Here is a 17279-nt window from a genome sequence, read left to right on the forward strand (position 1 = left end):
CGCTAAAAATGGCATAGTTGTTACTTGTTACCGAATTTAATAGCTCCATAAAAAGTAGATATTAAAAAACTACTTAAATAGTAATTTTTTTTTTAGAAGGGATCTTAATAATTTGTTTGGATGTATTATTTATTTGTGTAAGAAATATATAATTTACAATGGCCTATAAGGGCGTATTATTATTTTTTTATTATATTTTCGACGTTAGGCAAGATATTATTCATATGGTAGAATACAAAAAAGTACTGACATGACTCGATTTTCAATTGGAGCAAATCATGTTGCCAGATCAGAATTTTGCGTTAAAATATGCCAATCGTCTACCTTCTCTATTATATATTTTCATATAAATAAAACTCTCTCAACCTCCACTTCTCACCCATCACACAATCCTCAAAACAAAAGAAACCCAAAAAATAAAAATAAAAACAGAGCAATCTTTTTTTTAATTTTTAAACTCGAGATCTAACTAAAATGGGTTCAACGGCGGAGACACAGATAACTCCAGTGCAAGTAACCGATGACGAAGCTGCCCTTTTCGCCATGCAGTTAGCGAGTGCCTCGGTTCTTCCGATGGCTTTAAAAGCGGCTTTAGACCTTGACCTTCTCGAGATCATGGCCAAGAACGCTTCTCCCATGTCTCCGACCGAGATCGCTTCTCAGCTTCCGACCAAAAACCCCGAAGCTCCTGTCATGCTCGACCGTATCCTCCGTCTTCTTACGTCTTACTCAGTCCTTACCTGCTCCAACCGTAAACTTTCCGGCGACAGCGTCGAGCGTATTTACGGGCTTGGTCCGGTTTGCAAGTACTTGACCAAGAACGAGGATGGTGTCTCGATCGCTGCTCTTTGTCTCATGAACCAAGACAAAGTTCTCATGGAAAGCTGGTAAGGCTTTTTTTCGATATCTTTCCTCAAAATTACCATGATAGTTCTTATTTTTCAATAGATCTTATGGTAAATCAAGTTAGAAATTGAGTTCATAAGCTATGATTCTTGGTTGATGTGATTATAGTGCAATTGTGCAAAGGTAAAGGTTAAAGGTGATAGAGAGAGGCACAAAGTGTCAAAGACAATCAGACAAATACAGACACAAGGACACGTTTACCATCTTCCACTTGAAAACCATATAATATACAATTCTTTTAGTGGTTAGACGACCTTCTAGACAAATTATTTGTTTGTTTTTGGCTTTTTGCACACTAGACAAGACTATCTCTTTGTTTATAAATTTATTTGTTATGTTCTTGACTAATGTTCTTGGCTTTAAATATACAACTTCTTCCGATTACTGAGTAGCAAAAGAGGGAAATAGAATAGGTAGGTATACATTAGGAAAAGAATTGGTCTTCTGATTATTGAACTACAAATAAAGAAAATAGATGAATTAAAATCTTTGTTCAAAAAAAAAAAAAAAAAGATGACTTAAAATTTCTGGTTTTGGTTCTCTCGAATCAAACCGGCTGGTTCTCTTTTGCATACCGGTAGCTCTTTCTCAACTTGACGTGGATCTAAAATAGAGTTCAATCCTGGGACCAATCTAAACTATTGTTAGTAGTGATAACCAAAAGTTGAGGGTTTAGAATTTGAATGGAAAAAAAAACAATTAGGTAAGGATTAATTTAAGTTTGAGGAGTGTGTGTGTGTTTTCTTAAACTGATACCAATGAGACATGTTTCAGGTACCATTTGAAGGATGCGGTTCTTGATGGTGGAATTCCATTCAACAAGGCTTATGGCATGAGCGCGTTCGAGTACCACGGAACTGACCCTAGATTCAACAAGGTCTTCAACAATGGAATGTCTAACCATTCCACAATCACCATGAAGAAGTTACTTGAGACCTATAAGGGTTTCGAGGGCTTGACTTCTTTGGTTGATGTTGGTGGTGGCATTGGTGCTACCCTCAAAATGATTGTCTCCAAGTATCCTATCCTTAAAGGCATCAACTTTGATCTCCCACATGTCATCGATGATGCTCCTTCTCATCCCGGTATATTACATTTTCCTCACATTTGGCATATCCAAATTTTTTTATTTTTGTTATAAAGATTGTGGTCTTATCTATAAATTAATGCAGGAATTGAACATGTTGGAGGAGATATGTTTGTAAGTGTCCCTAAAGGTGATGCCATTTTCATGAAGGTTAGTGATAAATCAAGTTTTTCAGACCAAAGAAATTGCTAATTACTAAAATTCTTGAAATTATAAGTAAAGCCTCATCAAAAAAACATTTTCTCATTGTTGTAACAGTGGATATGTCATGACTGGAGCGACGAACACTGCGTAAAATTCTTGAAGAACTGCTACGAGGCGCTTCCAGAGGATGGAAAAGTGATATTAGCAGAGTGTATACTTCCAGAGACACCAGACTCAAGCCTCTCATCAAAACAAGTAATCCATGTCGATTGCATTATGTTGGCTCACAATCCGGGAGGCAAAGAACGAACTGAGAAAGAGTTTGAGGCTTTAGCCAAAGCATCAGGCTTCAAGGGCATCAAAGTTGTCTGCGACGCTTTTGGTGTTAACCTTATTGAGTTGCTCAAGAAGCTCTAAAACAAAAATGTCCTTTTAATGATGATTTATACGTAAACATGATATCATGTCTACGTATACTTCTTCACCCACCACCTTAATTTGTTTTACTCGTGTTATATTATTGTTCTCCACTTCTCCTATAAACTATGGTGTTTAATAATGGTTTATCAAGAGTTTGATTAGAGTTGGCTTTTCTATCTTCTTATACAAATATCGTACTTTGTATTCTTGTTTATGTAATTATAAGAAAAATAAAACAATGAGCTATTATTGAATCAGTCAAATATATTATCCGATTAGACCAATCAATCTCACATTCAGACAATCATCCACGTGGACTCTGTTCCTTCACCGACCAAACTAGTTTCAACGAATCTTCATTCAACTCAAAACTTCTCAAACTTCTCTTACTCTTTCTAGACTCTTCTACCTTTGCTTCTCTCGTTACCGATTATAAATATATAGTCTCCTTCAACCTTAATCTCGTCAAGTAACAAAAGTTTCAAAAACTAAAGTCGAATTCAAGATGATGTCTATCTTTAGCCCCTTCGAAGCTCTTTACGCTGAATCCAATGGCTTCAAGATGAAGTTCTCCGGTAATCAGAAACAGAGCTCCAGTGATAATCAGTCGGCGGCGAGAGAACAACACAAGAACTCCGCTAAAACTTCGTCGGACGATGAAAAGAGTAATAAGAAGACGAAGAAGATCCAACCGATGAGGATAGCTCCAGAGCTCGATGGTGTTCATTGTTTTGAAACAATTTTTCCTTTTTGATGATCATAGATGTAAAGTTTTATTTTATTATTACTTGTAAAAAAAAATGTTGCTTTGTATAAAGATTGATCAAACAGCTTACTCCAATTCTACAAAACTAATCTGGAACTATCTGCGTTTTTGGATTATTCTCAATCTGCTAATTCCGTATGTCTATATATCTAAATTCTTGGTTTCAAGATTCTATGAAGAAGAAGTAGTCTGATGACTCTGACTTGTTGTTGTTGTTCCTTCGAGCTGACGTTTTCTTCCACCGTTACCAAACCTCTTCCCAAACCCTAAAACAAACGCAGGAGGAACAAAAGCCCCTCCGCTCAAACTGCAGACAACAGCAATAGCTCCACCGATGATCAACAGTTTCTTTAGATTCGCAGCTTGGTTTCCTTGGTTTTGAGTAACGGGAGTTTCAGTGACAGGTGATGCGCCGTTGCTGAGTGAAATGAGATGTTCTGATGTGATCTTGGTGTTGATTTGAGCCATGAAAGCAGGCCGAGAAAGCTTGGTTCCTCCTTCTGAGAGTCTTTGCGTTTGGTATGCACGTAACCCCGGTTCCATCTTCTTCACTGCTCCCCACATTCCTCGTTTCACTCCGAGCTTTGCGATTTCTCTCGGTATCCCCATGTCTTCGTGGTGAAATAGAAGCACTTCGCATGCACTTGTTACTCCATCGTCTCTTCTTGATTCCACTGCATTGAGTTACCACATTAGGAAAAATGTTACACTATGTTTTGAGTTATTCGGTTCTTGAAAGATGACAAAGTGTTGGATACGGATCCTTACCAGGTCGAATACACCAGCTCGAGTAGAACAAGTCCACACGTTTTTGTTTGTTGTTAGGCGGTACAGAAGGAACAGATACTCCCTGAACCAAGAACAAGAAACGATCTTAGAGTGTTGTTACTGGAACTGATTCGTTGCAGTGCAAAATTGAATATTTTCACCATCTTCCTGTTCCATTTTGTCATAACTTCCAAACTAACCGATTTAGAGGCAAACTAAATGATATGACTTCTACTCTTTATGACATAATGTGTAAACGGTTCCATTTTTGTTACTAGTAACATACCTTTGTAACACAGTAATAAGAGTTCCCACAATTCCATATCCTGCGACCGATCACATACTCTCTATCACTGCAGAAGAATGGGAACTGCAACACAAGAACATACACAAAAGGAAAGATCAAACCAGGAACTAATCATCAAAAAGATACCAAATCGAAATTTGAAGTAACTAGAGAGTCTAATTTTTACCTTGCGTATCCATCTAACAATCATGGTTCCGGAACTAGGACACTCTTCAACAGTAGTGGAATTAGAAAGCATTGTATCCCAAGTTGGTCTAAACTCATCATCCCAGAAAAAGTCTCTTAAAATCTGAGGAGTTGCATCTTCAAACACAGTTCTGCTTCTATACTCAGTAGGACCATTCTAAAAAACAAACACACAAAAAGACCCAATTCAAGATTCAATACAATGAGAAACAAATCCTTACTCTTCAAAATACACAACACAAGAACAAATAATATTTACATTACCTTAGGTTCTCTCAACCAAGCTTGATATCTCATACCAGAAGTGAAACGATCCATCATCTGAATCCAAGCTTGACCACCATCTTTCCTCTCAACCAATTGCACAAGATGCCTCAAATCCAACTCCGTTACAGTATTGGGTATCCTCTCCTCATTTTTCTTCACTCTACAAATCCCAAAAAAAATACACAAAATCAACAAACAAAGAAAAAAAAACAAAATCCATTTTCTCAAAATCACGATCCTCAAAATTGTAACTTACCTTGAAACTAAACCCACATGTTGTTCCGAAGTATCAGACGACGATGAAGATGAAGAATCAGGAGAAACAGTTGTTCTCTGTTGTCTCAAAGCCATAGTCCATGTATCACAAACAAGAGCCTTTAAGCAAGGAGCTGATCCAAAACCCTTTAACGGAGAAGAAACAGAGCTTGGAGAAGGAGATGGGAAAGACAAATCAAAAGATCTCGGAGCAGAACAACGCAATTTGACTTCTCCGTCACTAGAAGAAGAAGAAGAAACCCATTTGGGTTTCCATGCCCATCCTATGATCAATCCAACAACAAAAGCGAACCATCCTGTAATTAACCCTAAGATTATACTCTCAAGCAAAGCCATAACTTTTTAGACAGAGGATAATATAGAAAAGGGTCTGGCTTCTTTATATATGTTGAAACTTAGAAGAAAAGAATAAAACGAATCTTTGTTTGTTGGATAAAGATTGAGAGAGGCGGTGAGAAGGAAGAAGACAAAGAAAGGGACACGAGTGGTGGTGGTGAAGAAGAAGAGGAGAGCTTTAATCTAATGGTTAAAAGGGTTATTTCGTAGACGCTAAGTAGTAGTGGCCATTGATGTATAGCTTCGAAAGGGCAATGCTTTTTTTTGTTTAAGAGGCAGAGAATGAAAATGGTGGACGGAGAGTGTGAAACGACGACTACCACCGTCCATCAATTAGGACTATTTCCATATTTACGGTTGATTTTTATTTTGGGAGGAGGAAGACTTCAAATCTTTTAGGTAGGGTTTATTTTTCTTTACCCTAATTTAATTTTTGAGTTTTATTAGTCCTTCCTTGTTTATACCGTAACGTTTATTTAATGTCCTATTTTCGTAAGTGTGTGAAAGCCAACTTGACTATAGTATAAAATTTTTGACTTTATTTTTTCTTTTTCTTTGGGAAGACTTGACTATGGGGGTTGTGTCTCACTAGCATTATTAACTCATCTATCTCATGTTCCACGTTTGATCATCTATTTACCGGGTCTTTGATTTCTGTGTCATATTGGTTTAGTTGTGGTCTTGTGGATGTAACTAATAAAAAAAAAAAAAAAAAATTGTGTTGGTTGTAATTTGTAAAATATATAATCCATAATAAGCGTGTTTCACAAATTTATGTAACAATGTTAGTGATGTTACTTACTAGTAATCCAGAATATCATTTACCATTGACTAATGAGTTAAATATATTTGTGTTTTACTAAAAGATAATTTAAATTTATCGCCAGTACAACTTATGCTGTTTGTCATCATTCACCGTGATTAAAAATTGTGACTATGGACGGTAGTGTGATATGGTGGCTATAATAGTAGTGATTGTGTAATATCGATAATGGTAATGATAGTTGCGGCGGACTTAACAATGATTGGGAGTGGTTTCTATGAATTTTTTTAATAATAATTATTACCTAAATAATGTATTGAGGCTTTATATTGTAAGGTTTTTAGTGTTGAATGGCACTATTGCATTTTTTTGGGAAAATTAAGGGTATATATTTACATACAATTGAAAGTTTGAGAAGTTAATTTTTTTATTTTCCCATATTTAAAAAATTAAAAACTAAACATAATTGAATATTATCTAAGTTTGTAACAAAAAAAGAAAAGCAAAAAAAATAAAAAATAATGAATATTCTCATTAGGCCCAATAGTCCAATACCATTGAGCAGCGGCTTTTGTACATCTCAAAAGTTAAACCCAATCTTAAATCAAATACGACCGTTAAATCAAAACCTTCACGGTTTTGTTTTGGATATAGGAGGAGCCATGGTGATCTTATCTCTCGTCTCTTGTTCCTTCTCCGTTTTCTCACCGCCGACTAATCTCCGTCTTCATCTCCCGCCGGTTACAGCTGCTCTCTATTCTCATGGAGCCTTCCCTGCTTCTTCTACATTTCGGTCTGAGCTACGGCCATTGCTTTTCCGTTGCTTAGATCGTCGGGAAACTGCTCTTGTTTTCCGATGTAGTTGCGTTAGTTCTCCGATTGAAGCTGGAAGTAAAACTGGTACGTGAAATCTGAATATCTGATACACTTCTCTTAAACTATTTGTGTTTATTTTTTCTCTGGAGCATATTCACAAACACTTGGTGTGCGTTTGATCCAGTAGCTGTTTTTTTTTCTTTGCAGTTGCAGAGTCTCTGTTTTCGTTATTCCGAGATATTGGGTTTAGAGAAGAAGAAACTGAGATGGTTTTAGAGAAGAACCCAGATATAAAGTCGGCATCTTTGGATAAAATCAGTGCTCGTGTTGCTTCTCTTCAATCTCTGAAAATCAATGGCTTTGCGCTTCAGGGGTTGATAGCAAAGTGCCCTAATTTATTGACTTCAGTAGAATTGGATCCCGTTATTAGTTTCTTGGTTGATGAACTCGAAGGAAGGCTTGAGCCTGAACTAGTTGAGCGCTTACTTGCTGTGGTAGAAACATCTATCTTGCTTAGTTTCATTCAGAAGGTGAGATTGCTTATCCTCCATGGTATACCAAAAGAAAAGATCTCTCACGTATTGAGCAAAGTGTACTTAAATAAACTGCTGTATCAGAAATCAGTTGTAGACATTGAGAGATTGATTAGTTTCTTGGAACCTTTTGGTGGAATTGGTATAATAGCGAGGCGTCCAGTGATTCTCAACAGTGACTTGGATAGTCAGTTGAATCCTAGGGTTGATTTTATTAGGGATCTAAGCGGGGAAGACGATTTCGCCACTGGAACCGTGCTACGTAGACTCCCTGCTATATTGAGTTATAGTGTTGAGCATATGAACAGCCATGTTGAGTTTCTTAAGTCTTTTGCTGGCTTGACGACTGAACAAGTGTTTAAGATTGTTCATGTGTTCCCTAATGTTATCAGCACTAGTAAAGAGAGGAAACTGCGGCCGAGGATAGAGTTTCTGAAGGAATGTGGCTTTGATTCCCCTGGCATGTTCAAATTCTTGAGCAAAGCACCGTTGTATCTAGCTTTATCTGAAGATAATCTCTCGCACAAACTCGGGTTTCTGGTGAAGATTGGATATAAGCATAGAACAAAGGAACTGGCTTTTGCGATGGGAGCTGTGACCAGAACAAGCTCTGACAATATGCAGAGGGTGATTGGACTGTACTCGAGCTACGGTCTTTCGTTTGAAGACATTCTAGCTATGAGCACAAAGCATCCTCAAGTCCTGCAGTATAATTATAGTTCCTTAGAAGAAAAACTGGAGTATTTGATCGAATACATGGGGCGTGAAGTCGAAGAGCTTCTTGCATTCCCTGCATTTCTTGGGTACAAGCTTGATAGCAGGATCAAGCATAGGTATGAAGAAAAGTTGAAGAGCAGAGGTGAAAACATGTCTCTTAACAAGCTTTTGACAGTATCAGCTGAAAGATTCTCTAAGGCGGCCAAAGACATCGAAATGATTTGTTTATGATTGAGTGACAAAAGTTCATTAAGAACTTACAACTGAGAGTTTATATCACAATTTTCTCACTTGGATATCATCAACATTAATACTTTACATGCCTTGATTTATAGAGTTAAGCTAAGCTTTTGTATATTCATTAATGTTCGTGCTTGGATTAGTTTGTGCGTGCGTTAGTCCATGAATAAAATGTAACATATATAGCATTGTCTCTCTCTCGGCTCACATCGGTTCTTCTCCTAGGATCAGGGAGAGCACAATCTCTAGTTTATACAGTTATCGGTGTTTCGTCTATAAATCTTGGAAAGCGACTGATGATTTTACAGGAAATGTACTTCTTTTGGTGGTCATTCGCTGACTATGAGTACCACCAATTACCGGAAGGGCTAGGCGGTGCATGATTGATCATGTTTCTTGAACTGCAAATGTTAGTGCGAACTTTTTGGCATGCCAAAGGCGCACAGCTCCGCAACATGTTCGATTTGTAAACAACTTATCTACTTATCTTCTAATTGGCTCATATGAGCTGATCTATTGATGAAAAAAAAAATTGTTTTTCTTTATAGTAAGTTTCTTTTTTTACTAAGCTCTAAGAATTGCCATTTGACACCCTCTTCTTTCTTTCGATATGTGTCATTTTCTCTTTAGTAGTTTTAGTGTATTTTTAATTGACTTTATATGATATATATTATCTTATTTATCTTCATATTTAAGAAAAAATATATTTTGATATTATACTTTTATTTCTTGGTCTCATTTATTTCTCTTTTAATAGATGTAACTACATCTTTATCTATTAAAGTAAAGAAATAAAAGAGAAAATCATTATAGGACAATATGCTAATCAAATTAAAGAATAAATTGAACATCTTATAACGTATAATATCAAATTATATTTTTTCTTAAGTATAAAGATATTAAGATAATGTATATCATATAAAGTCAATTGAAAAAAATACACTAAAAGTATTGAACAGAAAATGACACATGTCGAAAGAAAAGAGTGTCAAATGGCAATTTCTTAAAGCTTGTTAAAAGAGTGCCTTACTTGATTATATAATATATGCAATTTCATTCTAATTAAAAAAATCTAAAGTATATTTAAATATATAAAATTTATAAATGTTTAGAGAAAATATCTATTAAAGTAAAGAAATAAAAGAGAAAATCATTATGAGACAATATGCTACACAAATTAAGAATTAAATTGAGCATCTTATAATGTATAATACTAAATTATATTTTGTCTTAGAAATAAAGATAAATAAGATAATGTATATCATATAAAGTCAATTGGAAAAATACACTAAAAGTATTAAAAGAGAAAATAACCCATGTCGAAAGAACAGAGTGCCAAATGACAATTTCTTAGAATAATGTATATAAAATGACACATATATATAATAACTACAAGGAAATTGCTACAATTTCAAGATATTTTTTTATGTATACAAAACTTTGTCAAGTTTTTAAAGTATGAGTTTGAGAAAACCTTAATTTATTATATAAACATAAACAAATACACTAAGATAATGTTAGTTGAATACAAAAAATAGAATTTATAAACTTATGTGAGATTTGAGATATGAGTGTTATTGAGATGCATCTATTTAATAGATATAGATGTAACTTCCATGATATGATTAGAAATAGAATATGATCATTGTTTAATAGATATAATTAACAATTATATGAGTATTACATTATTTTGTAATTTTATTCTAATTAAAACAAACTAAATTATATTTAAATATATATAATTTATAAATATTTAGAGAAAATATCTACTAAAGTATATTGAAATTCCTATATGTATCATTATTGGACAATATGTTACATAAATTAAAGAATAAATTAAATATCTAATAATATATAATATTAAATTATATATTGTCTTAAATATAAAGATAAATAAAATAATGTATATCATATAAAATCAATTGAAAAAAAAAATATTAAAAATATTAAAGAGAAAATGATATATGTCCAGAAACTCTCAAATGACAATTTCTTAAAAATTGTCAAAAAGAGAAATTTACTTTATTATATAATATATATATATATATATATAATATATATGTTGGCATCGTGAACACACAAAATTAAACAAAATACTCCCCACTTTATAAAGGCATCTTCGCTAAAAAAAAAAAAGAATTATTTAGCTAAGATGAATTGTGATAATCCACTAGATCCAGCTTTGATCATCACAAGAACGATTTCAGAGTCTGATCTTGTCAGTAGTGTGGCATTACCGAATAGACAAGTAAAATCTGTCATCGAGAAGATGAATTCCGATGTCGATGTTAACAGTGGAGAAAGAGGGTATTCTAGTGAAAGTCCACGACCGCAAAGAGAAAGATTTGTATATGGTTACTCTGAAGTGCAAGAGTTATAAATATTATTTCGGGTCTGGTTGGAGTGATATGAAGCATTCGTTAGAACTCGGAGTAGGGGATAAACTGGAGCTCTACTGGGATCACTTGGAAAAGGAATTCGTTCTTCTTAATTTTAACTATACTTTATTACTTTTTTAGTAACGTATTTTTTTCTATTTAATGATTTGGATTTCATATTCTATTTAAGTTTGGCCTAAGTTAAGTATTGGTTTTTGTTTTTTTCTAGTTTTATTTATCTAATTATAATTGAAATATCTTAAATTCCAATAATAAAATAATAATAGTTGTTTTGTTGTTTCCTTCTTTCTTATTTTCTTCTGTGTCATCTCTTATTATTATTTTTTTTTATATATCCAACTATAAAAAAATATCAGATGGAGAAAAATATATCAAAAATAAAACAAAAAAAAGTATAGTTAAACATTGTTCTTAGCAAGACAAATCGCACTTTGAGAGTCACAAAATATATTGACCGTACCTTGTTTGAATCCCAATTCCTCTGTCAACCCTTTCAGCCATATGCCTTCTTTGACTGCTTCTACTAAAGCCATGTATTCGGCTTCTGTTCTTGAAAGAGATGTAACGTGTTGCAGACCCAACTTCCAACTCACTGTGTTTTTTCCTGCAGTAAACACATATCCAGTGATGGATCTTCTGCGATCCAAGTCTGCTGCAAAGTCAGAGTCTGAATAACCTTCAACTCTAAAATCTGGACTCTTTCTAAACACCAAACACTTGTCTTGACTTCCTTTCAAATATTTGAGTATCCATTGTACTGCAGTCCAATGAACTCATCCCAGATTACTCATGAACCTGCTCACTAGTCCCATTGCATAAGCAACATCCGGTCGTGTACCAGTCATAACATACATGATGCTTCCTACAACATTTGAGTAAGGAAACTCACCCATCTCTGCACTTTCTTCTGCATTCTGAATAGCAACCAGCTTGAAGTGAGCGCCTATGGGAGTTGACACAGGTTTTGCTTCATCCATTCGAAACACTTGCAGAACTTTCTTGATGTAAGTAGATTGTGATATTGTAAGAACTCCACCTACACGATCTCTCTCTATATCCATGCCCAAGATTCTCTTTGCTGGACCCAAATCCTTCATATCAAACTCACTCTTCAGAAGACTCTTCAATTTGCTAACTTCTGACATACTCTTTGATGCAATTAGCATATCTTCTATATACAACAGTAGATAAACGAATCCTTCATTCTTCAGATCCTTAAAGTATACATAATGATCATATGCACTTTTGAGAAAACCATGTTTGATCATGAATTGATCAAAACAATTATTCCATTGTCTTGGAGCTTGCTTTAAGCCGTACAGAGACTTCTGCAGATGACAGACCAATTCTGTCTCACCTTCGACTTCATAACACTCAGGTTGATCCATGTAGATGTCTTCTTCTAAATTACCATGTAAGAAGGCAGTCTTTACATCAAGCTGTTCCAGTTCCAGGTCTTGATTCACTGTTATCGACAACAACAGTCTTATAGACACATGCTTGACTACAGGTAAATATATCTCATGATAGTCAATTCCTTCCCTCTGTGAATATCCCTTAGCAACCAATCTAGCCTTGAATCTAGGCTCTTCAACTCCAGGTATGCCAGGCTTAATCTTGAAAACCCATTTAGAACCTACTACCTTCTGATCCTTTGGTAGATTCTCTAAATTCCAGGTCTGATTTTTCATGAGAGAATTCATTTCTTCATCCATGGCTGCCTTCCACTTCACCCAGTACTTGCTTCTCCGAGCTTCATAGTAGTCTCTAGGTTCTTCTGATTCAACCTCCTCTGAAACAAAGAGTGCAAAGGCAGCAGCATTTCCATCTGTAAACCTGCTTGGACGAGTGATCTCTCTTCTGACTCTGTCTCTGGGCAGCAGATAATTGTCCAAGTTCTCTTCTTCTTCACCAGATTCATTTTCACTATCATGAGCTTCTTCCGCTGCTCCACCTTCAGTTGTATCATCTGACACACTCTTACGAGTTTCAGCATCCTGAGCAGCATCAACTATTACCTCGTTGCTTCTAATTCTTTCAATCTCAAATTGAGATTTCTGTAGTTTCTTCTCTCTAGACAAGTCTTTGTAGAGCTTATCTTCCGTGAATACAACGTTTCTACTAATGACACACTTCTTTTCATTAAGAAGCCACACCTTGTAACCCTTCACTCCATAAGGATATCCAATGAAAATTCCTTTCAATGTTCTTGGCTTCAGCTTTCCTTTATCAACATGAATGTAAAGCACTGAACCAAATCTTCTTAAATGTGAATATCCATGTGTCTTTCCCAGCCATAACTCTTCATGGATGTTGTAATCGTTTGCAGACGATGGCGTCCTGTTGATGATGTACACTGAAGTAGCTGCAGCCTCCGCCCAGAATTTCTCCTCCAAGCCTGATTCATTCAACAGACATCTCACTTTCTCCATGATTGTTCTGTTCATACGTTCAGCAACGCCATTCTGTTGTGGGGTGTATGAGCATGTTATGTGTCTCTCATTGCCATTATCTTTGCCGAAACTATCAAACTCAGAGTTACAAAACTCCAAACCATTGTCATCCCTGAGACACTTCACCTTCTTGTTAGCTTGATTCTCAACAAGAATCTTCCACTCACGAAACTTGTTGATAGCTTCATCCTTTGTAGCCAGAAAATACACCCACACCTTCTTCGAGAAATCATCAATGATGGATAAGAAGTATTGCTTCTTTGACAGGGAGAATTGAACGTTTGGGGATCCCCATAAATCCGAGTGTACATACTTCAATACTTCCTCACTGTTGTGTTTACCAACATTGAAACTCAGCCTTTTGTTCTTTCCCATTACACACACTTCACAGAACTCCAAGTTGCTGATCTTCTTCTAGTCAAGAATTCCTTTCTCAATTAGAACTCTGAGATTCCTCATACTCATGTGGCCCAGTCGACTATGCCACAAAGCAATATCATCCTTTGACATAACACTATTTGATTCACCAACAACAGTTTCTCCATCAAGATAGTAGAGAGTTCCGCACAACGTTCCTGGCAGTGCCAGCTTGTTGTTCTTAAAGAACTTGTATTTTCCATAACCACCAGTCTGTTTGTAACCCTGCAGGTCTAGAGTCCCAACAAAAATCAGATTTCTTTTAAGGTTGGGAATATACCTGACATTAATTAGTCTCCTGACTGTTCCTCCTACAGCTTTGATTGCAATTGTACCAATCCCTTGTATTGTGACAGACCTATCATCTCCCAAGAGAACCTGCCCAGTTGTAACTTCTTCAAAGCTATCAAACCAATCTCTTCTAGAGGTCATATGATACGAACAACCAGAATCGATAATCAATCATTCTTGAGATCTTTGATCTGAGACGGAGAGAGCCTTCACTTCCAGCAACTTGTCGATGATTACATCTGCATCACCATCTTCACTCTCCATCTTCTTTTTTCGTGCAAAGCAATCCTTCTTTAGGTGTCCTTCTTTCTTGCAGTACCAACAAGTAATTCTGGACCCAGACCTAGATCTTGATCTGCCTCTGCTTTTGTTCCTGTTGAACGGTTCTTTTGTTTCAGCTATTCCTCTAGCAACATAACTTTTACCATTACCAGCGTTTGAACCATTCTTCCTAACTTCTTTCAGCTCTGTCTCCTTTGATTTTGCAGCTTCTGCAACCTCCTCTAAGGAGAAAGTTTTTCTACTGTTGAGAATCGCAGACCCCAATTCACCTCTGTAGTGAACCGCATACCGCGACTCTACCCCTACTCCTCATCTACTTCACAGATCAGTTTGCATAACATAAACATAACACAGAGATTTAACGAATTCCCCTCATGCAGAGGGTACATCTCGTGTGGGAACCTTCTCCCACAAATCATCACTATCAATCAACCAAGGTTTACTCTAGTGTTTCATATACAAGCTTAGAGAACTAACAACTACAGAGAAACCTGAAGAAGAAAACACATAATAGATCTAGCTTTTCTTCTTCCTCTCTCTCTGTCTCTGGTTCAGCTCTCCCCTCCATGTATAACCCTGAAACACCTCCAGAACCCCAAAGAAGCAGCTCCACCTTCGCCTCTCATCAGAGTGTCCTGAAGACACCCTAAACCTACACAAGGTTATGTCCGGCTCTCATCCCTTCGACCCCAGCCAAGCTTCTGCTCCTTTATCATGGTTATACGCACAGCTTCAAGCTCCATTTACGACGCCTTACGCATGCTCTCTGCACTACGTCTTGCGTCTCTGCATCTGCCCTGCGCTGTGCCCTACAGCCGCCACCAAGGTACCACCAGCTTTTTTAGTACGTCTTTGTGCTTACCGCTTGTTTCTTCAACCATATCTTCCCTTATATAGTGAAACCCTAGAGCTTATGTTGGTTTATCCTTGCAGACTACACAACCTGGATCATGTATGGGCTACACACCAATATAGGCCCAATTCATGGTTCAGACCAAATAAACCCATATGAAGCAAACATTTACAACATCTACCATACTTAAGTGTCTCCTTAATCTGATCATATTGGGATGGTAAAGAACTCAATAACAAGATTGCTTGAATCTCCTCTGTGACTGAGATTTGCAGACTATTCAGATCCGAGACTATCTTGAGGAAATCATCAATATTCTCATCTATAGTCTGTGATTCCAGCATCTTAAACGTATAGAACTTATGTTGCATTTAAATCCTATTAGGCAGAGATTTAGAAAGATATAACCTCTCTAATGTAGACCAAGTTGTTGCAGCGGTAGTAGACCCATCAATTTTCCTGAGGACATGGTCTCCAACATTGAGAATAATCAGATTCATAGCTTTCTCTGATTTTTCAAGCCTTTCGACTTCTTCTTTCTCCACTCTTGCCTTGTATGATTCATCACTTTCGTCTTTCTTGATCTCAGGTCTTGCAGAAGGTGTTGTTGGTTCTGACAGAACATCCTTCAACCCTAGAACCGACAGATGCGCAAGCATCCTCTTCTTCCACAATGAGAAAGCTCCTTTCCCATCAAACCGTTCCACCTCGATCCGTGCGTTCATCATCACTTCGAGCAACCAGAGGCTCTGATACCACTGTTACAACCTCACCCTCGAAACCACCACACACAGACTTGTGTAGTTGTACGCAACAGAGAACGATAATAGTTTAGAAAAGTAGAATAGAGTAGTAAAACAAAGAAGTAAGAGAGAAAGACACACAAAGCTTTAACGAGTTCAGGTATCGAATGATAACCCTATGTCTCGGCTTGACGGCACAAGCAATTCACTAATATTTTCCTTGTGTTATGTTACATCACGTACAAAAGATCCTTATATAGAGAGACTAGTCCTAGATTTGAACTTATCTCTATCTTTGTACCTATCCAACTATGATTCTAGCTTATCACAATAACAAACTCTCCTTATCACTCATATAGATAGAGTGAGCCGGTTACAATTTGAGCCAACCAAATAACAACCACTTAACCAATGATCTTCAATGGACTCTTTGTACCTGTTTGAGTTACAACCAAAACCGGTTTAACTCAAACCACAAGTGTTGTCTGTCACATGAACGATCAACATAATCACTTTGATTTAACGATTCTCGTCTGCATTGATTTTGATTGTTGATGTTTAACTTTGTTGTACTTGTTTGTTTTCATAGGTATCTACTCTCAAGTTGTTGCAAATGCAGAGGTTAGTATACCAACAAAGCCATTACTTGTATTTTCTTTGCTTAGTGTGTGTCATTTATTTATCTTTTTGTAATCCATTCATTGGTCACTATAGTTATCGTCGAAAACCTAGCAAAACAACTTTGGCAGAAGCTGTGAAACCAGTGGCATGTAAAGTGTGACTTTTGAATACGACGCCCAAGGTAAAAATTAAAATTGAAAATCTTTCTGAAAGAAAAGCTTGCATATATATATACTAGGATCGGATCCGCGCTACAGTACGGGAGAATATTTATGGATACATATAACTTGTAACGGATTGAAATATGTTACATTTTTATTTTACTATTGTATAACATAGTATTATTAAAAAAATGAGTACATTAAATGGTAATATAATGATTTTTATATAATAAAATAAATAAAACTTAAATTTGGTGACAGCATAAGAAATATTTACGGGTATTATCATCTATAATGATTGGATACACTATTCATTTTCATTTTATTATAATTTGATTGATGGCAAATAGTCTGTTTTGACCAAAATAGGTTATCGTACCAGACATTTTAAATATGTAATAACCCAAAGTAATATATTGTTGTGCTAAATTATGTTAGATGTTCTCATCCATTGCAAAGTTATAGTTATCTCTATTGAAATGAATTTTATTAATTACTCCAATAATTGTTATAAGCAGTGATGGAGA

At 36.0% G+C, this 17279-nt stretch overlaps 4 protein-coding genes across 4 annotated transcripts; 3 read left to right on the forward strand and 1 right to left on the reverse strand.

Moving 5' to 3' along the window:
• LOC104725937 (flavone 3'-O-methyltransferase 1) lies at nt 363-2814 on the forward strand. Its single transcript, XM_010444689.1, has 4 exons — nt 363-887; nt 1681-1991; nt 2079-2143; nt 2252-2814. The coding sequence occupies exons 1-4, from the start codon at nt 475-477 to the stop codon at nt 2552-2554; spliced, it is 1092 nt and encodes a 363-aa protein (XP_010442991.1). The 5' UTR covers nt 363-474; the 3' UTR covers nt 2555-2814.
• LOC109127676 lies at nt 2926-3422 on the forward strand. The gene has a single exon (XM_019232889.1). It carries the CDS (start codon nt 3063-3065, stop codon nt 3309-3311), a length of 249 nt encoding a protein of 82 aa, XP_019088434.1. The 5' UTR covers nt 2926-3062; the 3' UTR covers nt 3312-3422.
• LOC104725938 lies at nt 3399-5783 on the reverse strand. The gene is made up of 6 exons (XM_010444690.2): nt 5108-5783; nt 4849-5011; nt 4565-4741; nt 4378-4461; nt 4092-4173; nt 3399-3997 (listed from the first exon to the last, which is right to left on the reverse strand). Exons 1-6 carry the CDS (start codon nt 5461-5463, stop codon nt 3495-3497), a joined length of 1365 nt encoding a protein of 454 aa, XP_010442992.1. The 5' UTR covers nt 5464-5783; the 3' UTR covers nt 3399-3494.
• LOC104725940 (transcription termination factor MTERF8, chloroplastic-like) lies at nt 6819-8730 on the forward strand. The gene is made up of 2 exons (XM_010444691.2): nt 6819-7126; nt 7250-8730. Exons 1-2 carry the CDS (start codon nt 6889-6891, stop codon nt 8521-8523), a joined length of 1512 nt encoding a protein of 503 aa, XP_010442993.1. The 5' UTR covers nt 6819-6888; the 3' UTR covers nt 8524-8730.

This window comes from Camelina sativa, chromosome 11 (genome assembly GCF_000633955.1).
Source record: "Camelina sativa cultivar DH55 chromosome 11, Cs, whole genome shotgun sequence".
In the NCBI taxonomy this organism is placed as follows: Eukaryota; Viridiplantae; Streptophyta; class Magnoliopsida; order Brassicales; family Brassicaceae; genus Camelina; species Camelina sativa.

Coding starts and splice junctions, on each gene's coding strand:
- LOC104725940 (XM_010444691.2), top strand. CDS start 6,889: ATGGTGATCTTATCTCTCGTCTCTTGTTCCTTCTCCGTTTTCTCACCG. Junction 7,127..7,249: donor TGAAGCTGGAAGTAAAACTG/GTACGTGAAATC, acceptor TTTTCTTTGCAG/TTGCAGAGTCTCTGTTTTCG.
- LOC104725937 (XM_010444689.1), top strand. CDS start 475: ATGGGTTCAACGGCGGAGACACAGATAACTCCAGTGCAAGTAACCGAT. Junction 1,992..2,078: donor TGATGCTCCTTCTCATCCCG/GTATATTACATT, acceptor AAATTAATGCAG/GAATTGAACATGTTGGAGGA. Junction 2,144..2,251: donor GTGATGCCATTTTCATGAAG/GTTAGTGATAAA, acceptor TTGTTGTAACAG/TGGATATGTCATGACTGGAG.
- LOC109127676 (XM_019232889.1), top strand. CDS start 3,063: ATGATGTCTATCTTTAGCCCCTTCGAAGCTCTTTACGCTGAATCCAAT.
- LOC104725938 (XM_010444690.2), bottom strand. CDS start 5,463: ATGGCTTTGCTTGAGAGTATAATCTTAGGGTTAATTACAGGATGGTTC. Junction 5,012..5,107: donor CATGTGGGTTTAGTTTCAAG/GTAAGTTACAAT, acceptor TGGGATTTGTAG/AGTGAAGAAAAATGAGGAGA. Junction 4,742..4,848: donor CTTGGTTGAGAGAACCTAAG/GTAATGTAAATA, acceptor TTTGTTTTTTAG/AATGGTCCTACTGAGTATAG.